At 47.3% G+C, this 20743-nt stretch overlaps 1 protein-coding gene across 2 annotated transcripts; it reads left to right on the top strand.

Moving 5' to 3' along the window:
- Positions 1–471: 471 nt before the first annotated feature.
- LOC139185175 (liprin-alpha-1-like) lies at positions 472–14413 on the top strand. 2 transcript variants are annotated; one of them, XM_070796811.1, is made up of 7 exons: positions 472–3209; positions 4312–4852; positions 8183–8314; positions 9097–9205; positions 9548–9728; positions 12315–12447; positions 13707–14413. In XM_070796811.1, the coding sequence occupies exons 2-4, from the start codon at positions 4787–4789 to the stop codon at positions 9163–9165; spliced, it is 267 nt and encodes an 88-aa protein (XP_070652912.1). In that variant the 5' UTR covers positions 472–3209; positions 4312–4786; the 3' UTR covers positions 9166–9205; positions 9548–9728; positions 12315–12447; positions 13707–14413. The 2 variants fall into 2 exon arrangements, with proteins under 2 accessions (XP_070652912.1, XP_070652911.1); XM_070796810.1 differs by having other exon boundaries at positions 9097–9728.
- Positions 14414–20743: the final 6330 nt, after the last annotated feature.

Below are 20743 nucleotides of genomic sequence, written 5' to 3'. Positions count from 1 at the left end.
ACTTTAAGGTTGAAAATGAAGATTTTATTCTTAAAGTTGAGCTCAATGATTTTACAGTCTTTTGAAAGCAACAGTTGAGGTTTTAAAAAGACATCTCAGAGAACTCCAGTGGATAAAGCCAAAAAGAGAGAACATGTTCAAAGTGAACTGCAGGAAGGACCCCAAACTGTACTCTGTCTCTCCCAGAGTCTGTAATTGCTGAGATGGGTGGATATAGGACCCCAAGCACCCTGGGGACTGAGGTCCTCAAGTGACAGCAGAGGTACAGGCTGAGCCAGGAGCAGCGTGGCCTGTGCCCTGACGAGTGGAGAGCCGTGAGGGTGGAAGTGGGGCCAGGAGAGGGGTGGGAGAGTCGGGGGCGGAGGGTGGGGCAGCACTTGGCGGGGTCTGGGAGATGCTGGCTGTCACAGCTCGAGGCAGGGACATCCCTGAACCTCCACCGTACAGCCCCCATGGGGCAGAGTCGTCTGGCAGCCAAGGGTCGAAGTTAAGAGGGTGAGTTCGCAGCAGGTTGAATGAACCTCTGTACCCACTGTGGGTTCATTTTAAGTGCCTGGAGTGAGGTTGGTTAAGCCCTTGCTGAGCTCAAGTGAGGGAGTCAGTCAGGGAGGACCGAGCTCAGGGTAAGTGAGGGGCAGCTAGCGTGGTGAGTCCTCCTCAGCTGGGTGGGTTCTGGGGATGCCCTTGAGTTCAGGGGTGCCCTTTCAGTAGACTCACTGGAAGCTTGTTTTGGGGGTAAAGAGGGCAGAAGCCCACTTAGAAGACATGCTCATTCCCAGGGATGGTGGTTTCTGAAGCAGTTTATACTGGTCAGTTTGATTGTGACCCAGTACCTTGCAGGGTCATGTTTGACAGGGGGCTTGAGCTGTGGGCATGGCCTTCCTTCTCCCGCACCCCACACTCACCTGTCATCTTTTTGGCAGCCCCTCCCCCTTCTCTGCACCCTTGACCGTGGGCCTAAGCCCAGTCCCCCTGTTACCACGGAGCCCCTTGTGACTGAGTGGATTCCAGTTCCGGGCCCCTGGGAGACGTGCTGGAGGCAGAGCCTTCGTGCCATTTCTCCTTGAGACAGCGGTGCTGGTGGTCATAGTGTGAGAGCAGTGGTCATAGTGTGAGAGCGGTGTGTGTGAGAGCGGTGGTCGTAGTGTGAAATCGGTGGTGATAGCTCAGGAGCCCCCGAGTTGGGGGCTGCCCTCATCCGCGAGGATGGGTCGCAGAAGGGCCCACCTGTGGGTGCTTTTTCAGTGCTGCAACCCCAAGGCAAAGGCCAAGACAAGAGACTTGGCCTCGGCCCAAGTCCTGGAAGGAGAGTAGCCTGAGGTGAGAGCAGCTGAGGGCTGGGCCCGTTGGATTGGCCCTCACCCGGTGATGCATCGGGATTGTGTTTCATTTTGTTAGTATGGCTGTGGGCCCTGCCGGCCAGGGCGTTTTGGCCTTAGTGGGCAGGATAGACCCCAGCAGGTTTACCTTGTAAGAGGTTGTGCAGGTGCTGTGTGGAGGATGGGCAGGGGCCCCATAAGAAGGGAAACACTGACTGGAGGAGCTATAGACTCAGTCCTTGAAGCAGAAAGGCTAAGCCCCTTAACATCTCCCTTCTTCCAAAGAAAGGATACACTGGCTGGAGGAGTCTCTGGGGCATGAGGATCGAGCTAGAGAGTCAGTCCTTGAAGTAGAAAGGCTAAGCCCGTTAATGTCTCCCATCTTACAAAGCACAGACCAGTGTGTCCAGTATTTTAATGATAGGTACCTACTGCTTACATGTATAACATACACCCTGATAGCTTCATGTGTTTACTACATACCTCTTACAAGTGCTGGGCACTGTTCTGGGTGCTGAACACTCAGTATGTAGTAGGGGATATGTAGCCCAGGATTTATTCTTTTCTGCAAAGAAAAATAGAAGAACGAAAGACTCCGTGTGGTTCAGTTTGAGCAAGTTCACCACGTGGATGGCCCCACATGCATGCAAATTGTGGTAAAATATATATTACATAAATTTAACATTTTAACCAGTTGAATTACTGGTTGACTTCAGTGGAGTCAGGCTAACAGATGGCCTTGGGGTGCCATCAGCCTTTTTCTAAGAGGAACACTCCAAAGCCTGGTGGCCTTGTAGACCTTCCCTTTTTTCTTCACCCTCCCCAGTGGTTCTAGGTCACTTGTCTGTGTGTCGTTTAAGAATCTCTTTATCCACTTTGTTAGATTTATGTTTTGGAAAGCTTCTCAGATGTTCCTGGGTCTTGAGAAGGCAGGCTTGGATTCTGGGTTCTCCCCTGCCGCATGCCTGCCAGGTCAAGGTGGAGGCTGAAGGCCGGTCTGAGTTGTGGTGGTCTGTGTGGTCTTGGGGTCAGTGGACCCCCTCTTCTCTGGAGGGGCAAGGAGATCCTTTGTGTGGAGCCTGGAGAGACTTGACAGGATCAGTCTTCACAGTCTCGCTCTCTTTTTAATTTGTGTTTGCATTTAGTTTCTCATTTAACTGTTTTCTAGGAGTTTCCAACTCCTACTGAAGAACTAAAAATATTCAGGGAGCAGCTTCTTAGAAGAAGAAATCACTGAGCTGAAAGCAGAAAGAAATAACACTAGGGTCAGTAGGGGGATTCTCATGTGTTGACATTTGCCCCACGGGGGTCACTGCTGGACTCCGCGTTGCTGTCTTTAAACTTTGATTTTCAAGTCATTTTTCACATCTTCCCACTGAGCAGACCAGGGTGGATCAGTTCGGGGTTCTCATACCTTACTTCAAATTTATGATGAGAGCTAATGTAATTTTAGTACATTTGGGGGGGGGGTTCTTTTAACTTACATTTTTGCCCACGCTACACTTTGTGTGGGATCTTAGTTCCCCGACCAGGGATTAAAATCCATGACCCCTGCAGAAGTGTGGAGTCTTAACTACTGAGCCACTGGGGAAGTCCACTCTGACTTTAGTCTGAACTGGTGGGATTCTGACATGCGTGTTTTCGGCTATAGTGTGAGGCTGAGAGGAGTTATCGGCCCTGAATTCATGTATGAGGTTGAAGATGCTCCTTTGGCCCTGCCCTGCAGCAGCTGCTGGAGCACCTGGAGTGCCTGGTTTCCCGGTAGGTGCCGTGCCTCTGGATGACGGCAGGCAAGCAGCAGGCGCAGTCCCAGCCGGCATGACCAGTGAGATGGAGGTGCTCAGGGCGCTGAAATTGCTGTTTGAGCACCACAAGGCCCTGGACGAGAAGGTACCAGCCACCCAGCCATCCTGGATTTGTATACTTGCTGCCTTGTTAGGTGGATGATGCACGTATTTATGTAACTAGTTGACTTTTGAGCTTCTTGAATTCTTATATACACATTTTTTCTGTAAGAAGTCAGAGTTTTATATGGTTAAAAAGTGTTGCCTGCATACATGCTCAGTCATGTCCGAATCTTTGTGACCCTGTGGATTGTAGCCCACCACGCTCCTCTCTTCATGGGGCTTCCTAGGCAAGAATACTGGAATGGGTGGCCATCTTCTACTCCAGGGGATCTTCCTGACTCAGGGGTCGAACCTGCCCTCTTGCATTGGCAGGCGGATTCTTTATCACTGAGCCACCTGGGAAGCCCCCAGTTGAAAAGTATTAGTTGGCATAAATGTCTCAAGATTTATTATATTCTGTATATCAATTTGCAGTTAAAAACTGGGCCATAGAATTAATTTAGGATAACATTTTGTTCTCTCAAACTTAGAATTTAAAGCTGTTAACAAGCAGATTTTCTTGACGTTAAGATCAATGAGAGACATTAAAGGTATTCTGTGACAGTATCCATGTGTTAGGGTGAGTATACACTAAGAAGTGTACTAACGTATATACACACATCAACACAGAGTGACTCGGCCCCTTTTATTTGAGTTGAGAGTGCGATTACGAGTAGCACTCGAAAGGTATAGTTTGTTAGAAGAAGAATTAGGTGCCACACATAAAGGGGTAAGTTTGATCAATCATCTTGTAATTTCAGTTAAGGGTTTGTCATTTGTATCCTTTCATTTTAAAAAAGAATGAAGGCTGTAGTGGTGGGCATCAGATGTTATTTGTCTTTCTGATTGAGGACCCGCCCACCTGGGTTATTTTAATGACTAGTAAACTAGACTTGTGGCTCAGAGCTGCAGGATCTCTTAAGTACCCCTTTGTCCAGAAGAAGACAAATTCTGACTCTAATCACCTGGTTGTATTCGGGATGGATAGCATCACCATATATTTTCTTTTTATGTTGTGTTTTCTGTTTTGAGTTGAGGTTTTCCAGGTGGAGTTTTGCTGTCTTTAGTTATTTCTTTACTCTGATTCAATTTTTTGGTTTTAGCAGATGATTCTTAAAGAGGAGAATAACCAAGAAAAGATACTACCAGACGGGGTGCTTGATGTAAATCACGAGCAAGAAAACATGCCAAGCGCCAATGGAAAGGCAAGTCCTTGGTCTCGCTCTCTGTCTGATTCTCATCATACCATCCAGTCTATGCAGGGCTGTTGGAACCTCTCACCAATGCACCATGTAGGTCTGAGTGGCGGTGAGGGTCCTGTGAGCTCCCAGAGTGCAGAAGGCAGTTTTGACTTCACTGATTGCCCAGAAGTGCTGTGTTCCCTCCCTCCCAAAACAAGGCTGTCGAAGGCTTACTTTCCCCCTTAGAGACCCTCCAATGGCTCTCTAAGCCATGAGGAAGACCTGGTTAAGGTGGTCGAGCTCCAGGAAGTCCTAGACAAGCAGTCGCGGGAGCATAGCCAGATGAAGGAGCGCCTGGCAGCACTCTCTGCCCACGTGACAGCTGGAGGAGGACCTGGACATGGCCAGGAAGGACCTTCTCAAGTCCGAGGACGTGAACATGAAATTGCAGTGGGATGTCTGCGAAGTGAGTGATGGCGGCCATGTCTGTTGTCTTGAGGTGGAATGTGGGTCCCTTGTTCTCCCGGTGATCTCAGCCTTGGGATGGCTGCGTGAGTAAGAGTGGAGCACTGGAGAGACCACGACTGGCTGCCTCCCCGCCTTGCATCGAGGTCTATGGGGTAGAAGAGGCCTGGTCCAGACTGTCCATTGGCAGTGGACCAACATGAGGGCAGCCCTAGCACTGTGCTGCACCCTGGGTGTGGACTCCTCATTTCTACAAGTTCTAGGGGGCCCAGTGTGTTCCTTTTTAAAAATTCATTCATCCATTCATTCATTTATTGGCGTATAGTTGCTTTACACTGCTGTGTCAATTTCTGCTGTACAGCAAAGTGAATCAGTCATCTATCTATCTATCTATCTATCTATCTATCTATGTATCTCCCTCTCTTTTAGATTTCCTGCCCATTTACTTCACCACAGAGCACTGAGTAGACTTCCCTGTGCTGTACACTAGGTCCTTACTCATTGACTTTATGCGTAGTATCAGTACTGTATATATGTCAACCCCAGTGTCCCGGTTCATTCCCCCCCCCCCCCACCCCCCACCTGCCTGTCGAATGTGTTCCTGATGATGCTGAAATTTCCTTCTGATTCACTCAGGCGAGTCTGGTGACGTCTGTGGAGCCCGTTCTCTCGGAGAGATGGGAGCATGCTGTGTGGGCTCTGCTGAGGCAGCTTGCCTGGCCATCTCTAGTTTTCTGAGGTTCTGCTCCTTGAAGGGATGTGTGACAGTGATACCGGTGGTCAGACAAGTCGAGTGGTGTTTGCTCACCCTCAGATCCTCGGGCCCGAGCTGTGTGACCATGTGGAATCATGATGTTTCTGGCGGTCGTGTATGCAGGTGTCATGATTTATGAGAAACTCCCCAGTGGTCACTGTGAAAACAGAATAGAACTGGGGCTCAGGCCTCCCTCTGTGAGCCTCGCCTCTCCTCTGTGCACAGACAGTGCCCACCCTGCCCCCACCTCCCCCGTGAGACTGTCTCAGAGAGAACCCTTCCAACATGTGGTACAGCAGGTGTACTTGTTTAGTAGCTTGGTGTGAGTAATTCTGTGTGAGAACGCAAAACAGAAATATTTGCACATGTTTGTATAACCTGTTCACACTAATCTTTGGCAACAGGAAAAGATTAGGTGTCAGAGTTTAATACGTATAGAATTCTGGAAAAAGCGTTTTTTAAGACCTTTCACTTTTAATGTTAGGACTTTGCCCACATTGGTTACTTAGTGACCAGGGAGGGACCTGAAATGGATTTTGAGCCGGCAGACAGGAGTTGCACCAGCAGCAAGTTCTGGTCCTGATTTGAGCGTTTCATACATGCAGTGTAACTCTGCTTTAGAAGAATTAGGCTTCAGAAGGCTGTTCCCAGTTGTGTTACACTTTGACTTCTGTTTCCAGTCGTTAATATTCTTACTTTAATTCTGAGGAAATTGCATGAGATTTTTCCAACTTTTACCTGAGGAAACGAGCCTCAGAGCTCCCCGCTGGGCCTGTTGAAGGTCCCTCCCTGTTCTGGGTCAAGCCCACCTGTATGGTGTAGCAGACAGAGGTCCTGACTTCATGCCAGATAACTTTCTTCCTGGAATTCTTGCAATAACAGGGTAGTTTAGTACACTTTTTGTTTGCTGTTTAGGTTTATTATGTAGAAAAGAAGCTTGGTAAACCGAGTGGCTGGACAGAACATTAAGACAGATGGGTGCCAATCGTGGCAAATGTGACCTTTGAGGTAGGTGCATTTTTGCTCACGTCCAAGAAAACTGCCATGTCTGGGACTTTAATTTTGAGGACGTTAACTTTATGTTTGACTTGAAACTTAGGACGACCTCAATGATAAACTTGAAAATGAAGTTGAAAATAAGGATTCTATGCATCGACAGGTAATGGCCTTTACTAAACTGTGTCTGACTTTTGTAGTAGTGAATTACTGAGGAAGGAAGGTAAAGACCTTTTCATGTGACTCCCATGTTGGAAATCAAGTCCCAGTTTAAAGTTCTTATGACCCTACAATATTGCGTTCAAAAGTGTGGATGTACATCATGGCAAATCAGCTGTACTGGAAGGAAATACATTTTTAAAAAATTGGGGGTGACTGCAACTTACAGGTTTGAATTATTTGGGACTTGGTTTAACCATTTTGCGGAATTCCACTCCTGACTCTTTTGTTTTACTTGAACGTTAATTGTTGGCTTGTTAGCGTTTTTACTGAAAGAGCAGAGAGCAGCAGGGAACTTCACAGCAGCTGGCTGCCTGTTGGGAACTGGGGTCACTGTGAAAAAAGACAAGGTTAGAGCTCCAGTCTGATTAGGGTTGGTACTTCCTGTGGTTTGGTGAGCCTTACTCGCTCCTGTTCCCGTGTGGTCTCAGATAATCAGGACTTAACCAGGAAAACCAGATCTGGCTTCTCCAAAACACAGTAAGTCAGTCTGGTGTGTGCCAAAGTGTATCATTGTCCCCACTACAAAAATAAAATACAAGAAAGCCATTGAAATGTATGATGTGGAATGCTAATTAAGAGCATTACTATATACAAAATAATGGCTGTAAAAGGCAGATCAGAAAATATTACGTACCATATGCTATTGTTTTCTGAGGGTTTTAAAGCATATCATATTGTTTGTGTATGTAAATAGAGTAATAGGCACAGAGAAAAAGTAAGAAAGCTGCTTAGAAACAAATGCTAACCTCAGGAACCTGACCTTATAGATACTTTTTTTTTTTCTTTTTTAAAAAAGAATCTGTCTAAATGTTCTACATTGAAAGTTTTTCAGATTAAGAAGGTCTGTTGAAAGAATGATTGTGCATTTACAAATATTAGTTGACTGGCATTTCACCAGGCACGCTCTTATCAGGTCTGTATTTCAGAAGAGATGAAAGCCATATTTTGGCTTACATGCCCATGGCCACCTGCAGTCAGTAGGGTTCCCTTCAAATGATGATTCTGGTGATGTTTTAAGAAGGGTCGGTACTGAACCCTTCTTCCCTTAACTTGTTAATAAGAATGAATAAGATTCTACAGAAAACTGATCTTCTTTAATATATAAGAACATTTTTTTTTTTTTTTTTGGTTTTTCAAAGACGTCTTTGGGGAATGTTTAGGAAAAGCAAATACTCTGGCAGGAGGTGTTCTGCTCACTGAGACCAAGCTCAGGAACACTGAGAGAAAATTTACCCTGACGCAGCTTCCGAAAGAGAACGAATCCAGTAGCCACGTGCATTTAGGTTTTGTCTCAGCTTACTTAAAGTGACAGTGGCTACACCACTCGGCCTGTTTTGATCCTCTGCTCTCCCTTTGTAGACAGAGGATAAGAACCGCCAGTTGCAGGAGCGCCTGGAGCTGGTGGAGACGCTGCAGCAGACGCTGCGGAGGGCGGAGACGCTGCCCGAGGTGGAGGCCGAGCTGGCGCAGAAGGTGGCCGCGCTCTCCAAGGTGCTGCTCTGGGTCCCTGGGGGGCGGGCGCGGGGAGGGCCTGTTCCCGTGCTGTCCCACCATGCCCCTGCCCGTACTGCTCAGTCCACACAGGAGCGCAGACGCGGGGGTCGTGCTGCTCATCTCAGATAGGAGCGCTCCCTGAGTGTCAGACAGTCCCCACTTCTGTGTCATCCCTACGTTAATTTCCCTCCAGTTTTGTCCTGTGTTCTGTGTGTCCCCAGGACGCTTCAGCTCCGAGTCACTGCTGCTCAGAGTTGAGTCAGCAACTCAAAGCCTAGCAGGATAGAGACCTAGAAAAATCCCATTCTCGTTTAAGAGATGGCCAAAAGAGCTCTGTAATGAACACAGTTTTAAGTCTTTATCCACACACTTGTTCAAGAAGTCACAGTGGGGCACGTACAGACCCGGGGTCCCACTCCCAGCTCGCCATCCCCGGGAGCCTGTGGGTGAGAGGCCTTGTCTTGGGGATGTGGCGCTGCTGGGGGCATCGTCCCCACTGCCAGCCAGCCAGCCACCCCGTTCTTCTGGCAGGAAAGGTGTTGCCCTGCGCTGCCGGTGGGCACTGGCTGGGCATGGAGAGTCGGGCCGGGCCTGTGCTGGCGTGGCTGTTGGGAGTGTTGCCCGGAGCTCAGTGAGCGGCTGAGGGGCCATCCGATGACAGGTGGCCGGCGGTGTCGGGTGCTCACAGACCCTCCCAGAGCAGGGTCACTAACAGCCGCCAGGGGGCGCCCTTCTGCCTGTGATCTTCCTCTCAAGGCTTGGTTTCTTCTCCCCCGCAGCACCTCTGCTGTCCGTCCCAGGTAGGCTTTGTAGTTCGACCTTTTGTCTTCCGGAAGCTCTGCCACTAAGGAGGCTAAACGGTTCGAATTTACCTCCCAGCTTAGGAAGGTAGAACATGTGCCTCGCGCTTCCCGCACTTGCCACTGCCTGCTGCCTGCGTGGCTCGCTACAGGCAGTCTGAGGAGGGGGCGCAGCGGCCGCGGGTGTGGGACCCGGGGCGGGGGCGAGCATGTCTCCTCTCACGAGCCAATCACCAGCACCTTCGGTGACCTACGTGTCACACACGAAGCCGCGCAGGCTGCGTGAGCAGGCGTGCAGGTGTGTACCCCGCGACCCTGGGGCCCCTGGTCCGCACAAAGCATGGCCTGCTTGCCGCCCCTGCCGTCACAGCCCGCGTGCCATCAGGACAGGGTCATTGAGAGCGGAGCTGACGCTGTTCTTTGCCGACAGGCGGGAGAGACACGCAACATCGAGGAGAGGCTGCGCCAGATGGAGCCCCAACTGGAGGAGAAGAACAAGGAGCTGCAGCGGGTCGTGTGCTGACGGGGAGGCAGCGTCTGGGTGGGAGACGCGGCTTGGGCGAGGGCCAGCGATGCCTTTCTCCGCTGCTCCCGTCTCTGCCACCGAATGTGTGCGTGTGTGGGCCCATCTGCTGATCCGGGCACCCACCTCCTTGGGAGCAGGGCCAGAGGTGGTCACCCATAGGTAGTGGGCAGGGGCCAGGGCGTCCCCACGTTCAAAGAGGCTGCTTATTGCTCTGACCAGCCAGTCCGGGGAGCTGCTTGGGATACAGGTGGACCTCAAGACTGCCCCTCAAACAAACCCGAGGGTGTCAGCCCGGGGCCCATGAAACCAAAGGCATGGTTCCCAGGTGTTGGAGCCTGCTTGCCTCGGACGTGGCGCTGGAGTCCCACATGCCAAACTGCTGGTCCAGATATGGTGTGTGTGTAGGATGGCTGCTCCTAGGCAGGAGGAGAACCGTAGTTGCACTGCAACAGAAGGTGCGTCAGGAAAGGGTGATGGTGGAGGTTCGCATCACCGAGTCCTGAGAGAGGTTTCCTGGAAGGGTTGGCCACACGGCGATACAGACCATCCAGGAAATGGAGTGGGGATCCCGGGTCCAGCCTCACGTGTCAGTGCTGTCCCCAATATGCCTGTGTTCTTGGGCCTGGACTGCAGAGCCTCACAGGCGGGCTCCTAGGGGGCAGTGGTTCTGACTCCCATCATGAGACCCGCGGTGAGGCGCCCTCCCCGCTTAGGCAGAGAGCTCAATGGCTCCCAATCAGGGGTGCTCTTCCTTACTTTCAGAACTGCTGCTCAGAGGCTGTTGAGATTGGGATGCTGTTTATAACTAAGCCAATTCAAAGTAAACTTTTGTTTTGCTTTAAAAATATTTGAATGCCGATGCCTTATTGTGGAAGCTGTGACAGGGTTTGTTTCCTTGGGCTCAAAAATCACTGCAGATGGTGACTGCAGCCATGAGATTAAAAAATGCTTGCTCCTTGGAAACCTATGATAAACACAGACAGCATATTGAAAAGTAGAGACATCACTTTGCCGACAAAGGTCCATATAGTCAAAGCTATGGTTTTTCCGGTAGTTGTGTATGGGTGTGAGAGTTGGACCATAAAGAAGGCTGAGCACTGAAGAATTGATGCTTTCCAATTGTGTTGCTGGAGAAGACTCTGTTTTAACAGAAAATAAACTGTTTTTAAATATATTACCATGGAAAATTTCAAACATGCACAAAAGTGGATGGACCCGTCAATTAATCTCAGCAGTTTCTAACACAGAGCCAATCTCAAATAGATCATTCTTTTGTCTTCTCTCCATTTTTTTTTATACAGTAGGTCCTAAAACAGCTTTTTAAACCTTGAAATAGATGCTCATTTTATAAAACACAGACTTGCCAACTTTGTTATTACATTTAAAAGTTGCTTGAGGTAATTATTTCATTTTTTAATATGAATTTTCATATTGGAAAAGACCCTGATGCTGGGAAAGATTGAAGGCAGGAAGAGAGTGGATGACAGAGGATGAAATGGTTGGACAGCATCACCAACTCAATGGACATGAGTTTGAGCAAGTCTGGGAGTTGGTGATGGACAGGGAAGCCTGACATGCTGCAGTCCATGGGGTCGCATAGTCAGACACGACTGAGCAAGTGAACTGAACTGAATATGAATTATCATTGGAAGAAAAGCTATGACCAACCTAGACAGCATATTAAAAAGCAGAGACATTACTTTTCCATCAAAGGAACACCTAGTTAAAGCTGTGGTTTTTCCAGTAGTCATGTATGGATGTGAGAGTTGGACCATAAAGAAGGTTTGGAACTGAGGTGTTGGAGAAGACTCTTGAGAGTCCCCTGGACTGCATGGAGATCAAACCAATCAATCCTAAAGGAAATTAGCCCTGAGTATTCATTGGAAGGACTGATACTGAGGCTGAAGGGTCAATACTTTGGCCACCTGATGCGAAGAACTGACACATTGGAAAAGACCCTGATGCTGGGAAAGATCGAAGGCAGGAGGAGAAGGTGCGACAGAGGACTAGATGGTTGGATGGCATGACTGACTCAATGGACGTGAGTTTGAGCAATTTCTGGGAGATAGTGAAGGACAGGGAAGCCTGGCGTGCTGTAGTCCATGGGGTCACAAAGAGTCAGATACGACAGAGCGACTGAATTACAGCAATCATTACAAAGAATTCAAGTGATGTTGCATGTAAAGAAAAATATGTGAAAGTCTATCTCCACTGGCTTTTTTCCCAAAATGAACTTTCTCACCTTTTGCTTTATAAACTGAATTCATTTTACCCTCTTAATCCAGAATCAAGCTTCTGTTTATATACTGGGGAATTCCTCTACCAATGTGTGTGTATGCCAATCCCCTTTAAAGTCTGCTTGTTTCTGAGTGTTAATCTGCTTGCTCCCCGAGCCTCTCCGACAGGTAATGGCTGTTGACAGTAAGGTCCCCCAGATGCTCTGCCAAAGAGAAGCATTGGAAGTGACCTTTGACAGTTGAAGTCCCTGCCTCCCTCTGCACCTGCCCGTCTGCTCTGGTGATGCTCAAGAGCCCACCAGAGGTGGCCGTGGGAGGGAATCACCTCGGGAACCAGGGCACAGGCCACTCACGTCGCGGCTCCCTGATGCTTTTAAAATAAGGACTGTACTGTGCTCTTAAAGTTTATGAGTTTTTGTTTTTTCCTGTTTTAGGCAAGGCAGAGAGAAAAAAATGAATGAAGAACACAATAAACGCTTATCAGATACCGTGGATAAGCTTCTGTCCGAATCAGATGAGAAGCTTCAGCTTCATCTGAAGGAGAGAATGGCTGCTCTGGAGAATAAGGTGAGCCAGCCCCACGGCCCCTTTAGAAAGAGGCGCATCTGGCCTGGCTTGGCCTGGCCCGGCCCGGTCTCTGTGTGGGAAATCTCCAGGACAGGAGTTGGAAAACTGTTCCCATAGAGGGCCCCAGAGTGAATGTCTTTACTGGTTATGAATAATTGAGTAGCAGCATTTCATGCTAGTCAATAAGCGTGATAGCATCCACAGGCAGTGTGTAAAGGAACACACATAGATGTGTGCCCACAACCCTTACAGAAAGCATCAGAGAGCTGGATCCACTGATGGCTCTGGTGTTACCAGCCGCCGTGCTAGAACTTTCTTCTAAGTCCACCCTCACCCCTTCGTTTCTTTCTTAGAAGTTTATTTCTGGGGCTTTTCTGGCAGTCCAGTGGCTGAGAGTCTGCCTTGCAAGGTCAGGGACTCAGCAGGTTCGATCCCTGGTTGGGGAGCTAAGATCCCACGTGCCACGTGGCAATCACGTCAAAAGAATCCCGTGTGATGCAACTGAGGCCTGACGCAGCCAAATCAAGAAGTGTAGTTCAGGATCTTTCATATAATGTGATAGAAAAGATTGAAGCAAGTAAAAGCAAGCATTCTCATATTCCAACTTTAGCCTTCTCTCTTTTTATTTGCTTTGGAAAATGTCTGAGAACCTCCATCAGAGCAGGTCAGTGGGCAACACTCTGGTTCAGGTCTGGTGAAAACCTGTCCCAGCTGCACCAGTGCCCTAAAGACAAGGTCCAGAATGAGGCCCAGAACCTTCCCTGAGCAACGCTTGTCTGAGAGATACCAGTGGTCACTACAAGTTCTGCAGCACGTTTTACCCCCACAAAACCCAAGATGAAACACACACCTCAATAGAGACCACACAGGGTGGTCCCCTCACTTCACCCTGACTTGTGGGCTGGCTTTGAGGTGGGGATAGTTTTGTCTCAGATTTGAATTTGGCATGTGAAACCTGTGCCAGTTTCCTGAGTGACCACTGAACTGCAAAAGCTGAAAGCAAGTATAAAGCAATTTCACTTAACCCAGGGACCTGGGCTCCTTGTGTCTAGAATACCAGTCTGGCAAGGAGGAGATTGTCTGTGTACAAGTTAGTGTTAAACTTAGTCATCCTGCCTCGTGCTGGCACTTCACTCTGGGCTCGAGGTCCACCCCTCCTCTGGATGTGCTTTATGCTTTCAGACAGAAGAATAGCCATCCCTCAGTCAACACAGCATCTGTAAGAATTGACCCTAAAGCACTGTGTATATCTTTTTCAGAATTCTGTCATATGGGAAGTTGAAAAAGCAAAAAGGCAATTAAAAGAAATGCAAAACGACAAGGTACTTAAATCTCTAAATCGTTTAGAAATTTGTTAAGAGCTGAATTGAGCTGAGTTCATTGTTACAGTCACTACAGGTGCTTAGCAGAAGTCGAGTTACATTTTCCTTATGGCTAATCCACTGCTGTAACACGTATAGCATTTCTGGTTTTGAACACTGAATGTGTTTGCATTATAGATGCATTTAGAGCGTGTGGCCATTGTGTGTGGTTCAGAATTCTGAGTAGTCCTTTCTGGGTTCACCCAAAAGCTGAGACAAAGCATGAGCCTTTCATGTGGACAGTGCTATCTGTCAGAAAGATAATACGAGCCACATATACAATCTAAAATTTCCTAAAAATGAACGGGCTACTTCACGTTCTTTTTTTACCGTGAGACTTAAAATCTTCTGTGTAATTTCTGCATTGAGCTTTGCACCGTCCTGTCTCATGTGCTCAGGGGCTGCACGAGGTGAGTGACCACCTTGGCTGACAGCACAGGGTCGAGTGAGTCGAGTGACTTGGAAACTTGGCCCGTTTGACTTGTTTTACCCCGTGAGGAAGTGAAGTGGGCTGTAGAGGAATGAATGTGAGGAATGCCCAGGAATGCAGGTGAGCTCCATGGAGACAGTTTAAAGCAGTGAGAGGAGCGAGGGCAATAGAGTGAGTCCTGTCCCCCTAAACTGAACCCCCGCTGCAAGTCCAGCTTCTGTCTACAGACTTCATCGTTGTTAATAGCTTGCCATATTTTCCTCCAGAGAAACCTTTTCTATAACTGAGATGGAACTTTCTATTCATTATGGTTTATAAGGGTTAATATTGTTCTGAATGTTTATATTTGCTATGGGACTCTTAGAGAACATTTTTTTCTGAAATAAAATGTTCAGAGTTGATAACTACTCACGTAACCTGTTATGCACATTTTCGTGCAAGTCATTTTACATCCGGAAAGCAAGCGGTGCAGGCTGTGTCATTTGCTGTTTCTTAGGACCAGGTGATTCTAAACCTGGAAACCCTGAGAGCCGAACTGGACCAGATAAGGCTGCGAGGGGCTCCCCTCCACCACGGGTAGGCTGCTCCCCCAGGCAGCTCCCCTCAGCACTGTCAAGTGTGACAAAGGCCTGTCTGGTGTGTGGACAGTATGACTGGGTGTAACTCATGGTCATACCTCAAGGAGCCTGTAGCTTCGTGGCCAGCGAGAGGGAAGAGACAAGCATCGTTCCTTAGGGTCGAACTTGGTACCAGGGAGAGTGGTGGTCACAGTATTGGGAAAACTCACAACCACAGGCGGAGGTTTGGAGGTGGGGGGCCCGACCAGTTGATATTTGGGTGTATTCATTTGAGGGGCTTGACAGACTGTGACACTGATGTTTCTGAAGAGTTGCAGAAGGTTAATGACCTGTAGTCTTTTTTACGTGATTGGAGACTGAGACATGACCTGCCTTTGGCTGTGGTGGGAGGAATCACCTGGCTTGTGAATGAGGCGAGCAGATTACTGAGCATCCTGATTTTTTTCTTACTTGTTATAGGGGCAGTAATTCTTATTAAGTATTTAAATGTTTCTTTGTCTTCTTCACGGAAAATGATCACAAGTGAGAGATAAATTTTAGCAAAGGTTATTAAGTGCTTAACTGGTGACATTCATTCACCTGTAGGAAATGGACTACTGCTTGAATCCTGAGTTAGGAGACAGTTTGGAGCCCATACGCATATTTCTGTGTTTGTGTGCTTAGAGGATCCTCACAGTCCAGGGCCCCTGCCCAGCCTTCTTCTAGAGTAAGGGGATATAATTTGAGACAAAGGCCGAGCCAGAAACTGGCCCTATGTCCAAAACCACGGCAGGTGGAGTTCATGGAGAGCACATGCCCTGCAGAACGGATAGGGAACATGGCCAAATTTGCTGGCAGAGCTCCTCCAGGGTGAGGGACTGGTGCTGTCAGAGGTGGAGAACCCCTGCTCCCAGGGTGGACGAGGTGAGTGTGCGGAAGACTGTGTAGACAGTGGAGGAAGAGGAGGTGGACACGGCCTCCTGCTCTTGGGGGGTTTGGATATGGAGGGATGTGCTGGTGCCTGGACCCGAGGCCTGGCACGGTTGGGGGGTTCAGATGGTGAAGCCTGGGGCCTGGTCACCAGTCCCCTGTGGTCAGTGAGAGTGAGAGACGAGATGAGGAAGCAGCCGCAGGGCGGGAGGGGCCGCTGTGCTCTGAAGAGAGTGGGCCGCAGCGGCTGGTGTGAGGGAGGGGTGTCTCCAGGAGGCAGCTCTCGAGGGGTCATAGCAGTGACTTAGCAGCACAGGTGGGGCCTCGGAGCGGGGCTCTCGGGCAGTGTGGTCTGGGTGAGGGGCACTATGCTGGCTCAGGAGGGAGGGAGTGGGGATGAAAACCTGCCTCACAGGCAGAGCAGGCACCGCATATTTGGTAGGACCTCCCAGAGGAATTGGTCACCTTGTCTCTGAGGCCTTCTCCTGGAGGAAAGAGCTTCGGGTGATGAGGGGGAGAGAGATGGAGGCTGCACTCTGTGAGGGGACTAGGAGGTGATGGTTGGGGCATGCCCCAACCCGGAGGCCTCTGTGGCCCTCAGGACCCGAGAGGGTCCGCAGTCCACGGCGCAACTGTGTTGTAACCTCCACCCAATTCCCAAGTTTGCTCTGGCCCCAGGCCCTTGGGTAGAAGTGGAGCAGAGAAGGGAGCGGTTCCGTCAGGAGGTAGGGGAGACGGGAAGGAAGACAGGCATGCGCCAGGGAGATTCGAGACCTCCATCTCCTGTGCAGCACAGTTTACCTTGCAAAACGGTCGAGCAGAGCAGCGTGTGACCCTGAGCAGGCTGAGCTGGTGGTTGGCCTTGGCCGCTCTGCAGACGTATGGGGTGTCCTGTCCTCGGAGGAGGGCTCTGTCTCCCGGGTTTAGGGACTCCTGCACGTGAAGGCACCACCCTCTTCCCAGAGACAAGACTGAGCAGAGCCTGGGCGGTCCTGCAGTTCAGGGGGCTCACAGTCAAGGCGGACACGACTAAACGACTGAACTGACTGGTTGAAACATCAGTAGGAACACAAATTAGCAAAAACAAAAAACAAAACAAAACAAAAAACTCACAAAAACTGATAAATTAAATATTTCCCAATTCTGTGGCTTCCTTCCAGCTCATAAGCACAATTTTATAAAACTGCTATCTCTGTGTATTAACCATTTCTATTTCTTCCTTTTTCACTTACTTTAAACGGACTATATGTTTCTACATGATTCTCATAGTCATCTCTAAAGAAATTCTATGTCTGTCTCAGTGCTTCCTGAATAACAGTTTGTAGATAGAATGGAGATTTCATCAGACCACACTTAAATGAAATAAGCAAAGGCAAGATACTGAGTTTTTAGTAAAGCTAAATTTATTGAATTTACTTTATTGAATTTATTCAGTTCAGTTCAGTTGCTCAGTTGTGTCCGACTCTTTCTGACCCCATGAATCGCAGCATGCCAGGCCTCCCTGTCCATCAGCAACTTCCTGAGTTTACCCAAACTCATGTCCATCGAGGTGGTGATGCCATCCAATCATCTCATCCTCTGTCGGCCCCTTCTCCTCCTGCCCCCATCCCTCCCAGCATCAGGGTCTTTTCCAATGAGTCAACTCTTCACATAAGGTGGCCAAAGTACTGGAGTTTCAGATTTAGCATCAGTCCTTCCAATGAACACCTAGGACTGATCTCCTGTAGGATGGACTGGTTGGATCTCCTTGCAATCCAAGGGATTCTCAAGAGTCTTCTCCAACACCACAGTTCAAAAGCATCAATTCTTTGGCACTCAGCTTTGTTCACAGTCCAACTCTCACATCCATACATGACCACTGGAAAAACCATAGCCTTGACTAGACAGACCTTTGTTGGCAAAATAATGTCTCTGCTTTTGAATATCTAGGTTGGTCATAACTTTCCTTCCGAGGAGTAAGCATCTTTTAATTTCAGGGCTGCAGTCACCATCTGCAGGGATTTTGGAGCCCCCAAAAATAAAGTCTTGCACCGTTTCCACTGTTTCCCCATCTATTTCCCATGAAGTGATGGGACTGGATGCCATGATCTTCGTTTTCTGAATGTTGAGCTTTAAGCCAACATTTTCACTCTCCTCTTTCACTTTCATCAAGAGGCTTTTTAGTTCCTCTTCACTTTCTGCCATAAGGGTGGTGTCATCTGCATATCTGAGTTTATTGATATTTCTCCCGGCAATCTTGATTCCAGCTTGTGCTTCTTCCAGCCCAGCGTTTCTCATGATGTACTCGGCATAGAAGTTAAATAAGCAGGGTGACAATATACAGCCTTGACATACTCTTTTTCTTATTTGGAACCAGTCTGTTGTTCCATGTCCAGTTCTAACTGTTGCTTCCTGACCTGCATATAGGTTTCTCAAGAGGCAGGTCAGGTGGTCTGGTATTCCCATCTCTTGAAGAATTTTCCACAGTTTATTGTGATCCACACAGTCAAAGGCTTTGGTATAGTCAATAAAGCAGAAATAAATGTTTTTCTGGAACCCTCTTGCTTTTTCAATGATCCAGTGGATGTTGGCAATTTGATCTCTGGTTCCTCTGCCTCTTCTAAATCCAACTTGAACATTTGGAAGTTCATGGTTCATGTATTGCTGAAGCCTGGCTTGGAGAATTTTGAGCATTACTTTACTAGCATGTGAGATGAGTGCAATTGTGCGGTAGTTTGAGCATTCTTTGGCATTGCCTTTCTTTGGGACTGGAATGAAACCTCGCCTAACAACCTAGATCTTTTCAATTGCATATGCTAAAAGAACTGGCTTTGTAGTTTCCAAGGGGAAAAAGGTTCATTTTAACCAGTTTCTCTGAAGTCCAAGGAATATCACGGCCATCCTGCATCAAAAAGTCATCTTTCAAAAAAAAAAAAAAAAAAAGTCATCTTTCGTTTATGTAGTCATAGTTTCATGCCTAAATTATAGACCAACTCGTGCTCAAATTGACTCTGATATCAGGGGCAGATCAGCTGATAAAAAGCTTGGATTGTCTCTCTGGAGGGAAGTGAGACCTTGGTCCCATGAGAAGAATCTAAAGGATTAAGGGAATTTGCAGGAGTGGGGAAAGCTTGGTCCGTCCTACGTGTACCATAATCTTAAATAATGCTTATTTTCTTTACTGAAGTAAAAAAAAAACAGCTGATAGAAACAAATATAAATCACTGAAAGGTAAAGAAATTCATCATCTGTGATCAAAAGCTGCATTCTAAGGAAACTTTGTTCTCTTAACCTAGAGAGGAGACTAAATTCCAGTCTGGTACCAGCTTACCAGGTAACAAACAAACAAACAAACAAAATTGTTTACGGGTAAGCTTAGAAAAGTCTTTTCCACGTATAATTGGAAGTAGCAGTATTTTTGCAAAGGCATTGGTGTGAAACCATACAAGGCATGTTTAAAACCTGATTAGATAGAAATTGACAAAGTAGGCTGGTCACTGCTGTGACTTGAAACACTTGAATATGATAACTAGAATTATAACTGACAGCATTTTACCAGGATGTATCAGATTTTCATGGATGTCACATTATTTCTAGGATACCCATATTAGTAACTGAAGGAGTCTTTGGGCCTAGAAAAGAAAAGAACAGTCTTAAAGGCCCTTGCTTTTGAGAGGGCCACCTGTAAGACAGAACTGAATCATCTAACTTTGGAGAAAACAAAACCGAACTTTAGGTCCCACCCTGAGGCTCCAGGCCAGTTGTATCTATCTGGGACTTATCACCCCCTGCCCAACTACAAATGCCATCTCTCTCTCCTTCTTTTCTGCCTCGGCCCAAACTATACCTTACAGTAACATCCACCACATAATATAAATTGGGAAGATTCATCACTCTTTCTGACAGCACTTCCCATGTAGTTTAACATGCCAAATGAACTCAGGTTGTTTAATATCTCTCTTTGGGAGGTCTCAGGGGCCCTCTGAAGCATCCCAAAGCTAGCTAGAAGTCAATTATTTAGGCAGGCTTGTTCATAGATATCAAAAGGGTTTATAACAGTCAGGTAGGATCACATAAGTCACCATGAAACAATACTTCTCCATTTAGCCAAAGTTAACAAAAGATTTCAAAGGTAAACCTAGAACAGACCACTTAAGATGTAAAGAAACTTAAAATCCATTAGCAAAGGCAGTTCAACATCTCAAGAAAACTTGTACTAGGCACAAAACTCTTTTCTGGGGGTCCACTTTCCATAAAACCTCCTTATCCCGTTCTGAACCCATTCCTTTGCTTCTCCCATCCTGAAACTGCCACTTGTAAGACAGAACTACTTCTTTTTCCTTCATAAAATGTGATTTCATTCCTCATACCTTCTTTAATAACAAGTCATACATTTCCCTTAAGCAACCAAGAACTGACTTTTATATTGGCATTCTATAGATTGGTGAGCATACATATCAGTGATAATACAATTTTTTTTTTTGCTTTCTTACACTGAACATGTCAGGATGGCACCAGACACTATTCATGGCTAGTCAAAAATCTCTTTTGTTTCTGTGTAAGAGGGAGGTTCTTTCAAGTAGTGAATGTTTCAGAACCTTAATTTATTTGGAAATGACCTAGCTATTCAATACACTGTCATCACTTAGTTTAGCACAACAATAGAAACTCAGGTAAATCTGGAGAAACTTGTAAGTTCAGTTCAGTTGCTCAGTCGTGTCTGACTCTTTGTGACCCCATGGACTGCAGGACGCCAGGCTTTCCTGTCCATCACCAACTTCAGGGGCTTGCTCAAACTCAAGTCCATCGAGTCAGTGATGCCATCCAACCATCTTATCCTCTGTCATCCCCTTCTCCTCTACCTTCAATCGAGACTATTATAGACAGATATTTTAGAGTATAATTATTGTTAATAGTTTATCTAAATATCACATTTACATTTTTTAGTTTTTTTTTGTTGTTGTTGTTTAGAGGTACTTTCTTTTGACAAGCTTGTGACAGATATAACAACATAGCAATTTTTAACTTATAATAAACTT

The sequence above is a fragment of the Bos indicus genome, chromosome 10 (genome assembly GCF_029378745.1).
Source record: "Bos indicus isolate NIAB-ARS_2022 breed Sahiwal x Tharparkar chromosome 10, NIAB-ARS_B.indTharparkar_mat_pri_1.0, whole genome shotgun sequence".
Taxonomy (NCBI): domain Eukaryota; kingdom Metazoa; phylum Chordata; class Mammalia; order Artiodactyla; family Bovidae; genus Bos; species Bos indicus.
This window is presented reverse-complemented; position numbering and strand designations above follow the sequence as displayed.

Bases quoted from the DNA above. Each gene is read 5' to 3' on its own strand.
- LOC139185175 (XM_070796811.1), top strand. From the start codon at position 4,787: ATGGCCAGGAAGGACCTTCTCAAGTCCGAGGACGTGAACATGAAATTG. The intron at 4,853-8,182 runs GTGAGTGATGGC...CTCCCTTTGTAG, and splicing joins TGCAGTGGGATGTCTGCGAA to ACAGAGGATAAGAACCGCCA. The intron at 8,315-9,096 runs GTGCTGCTCTGG...TCTCCCCCGCAG, and splicing joins AGGTGGCCGCGCTCTCCAAG to CACCTCTGCTGTCCGTCCCA.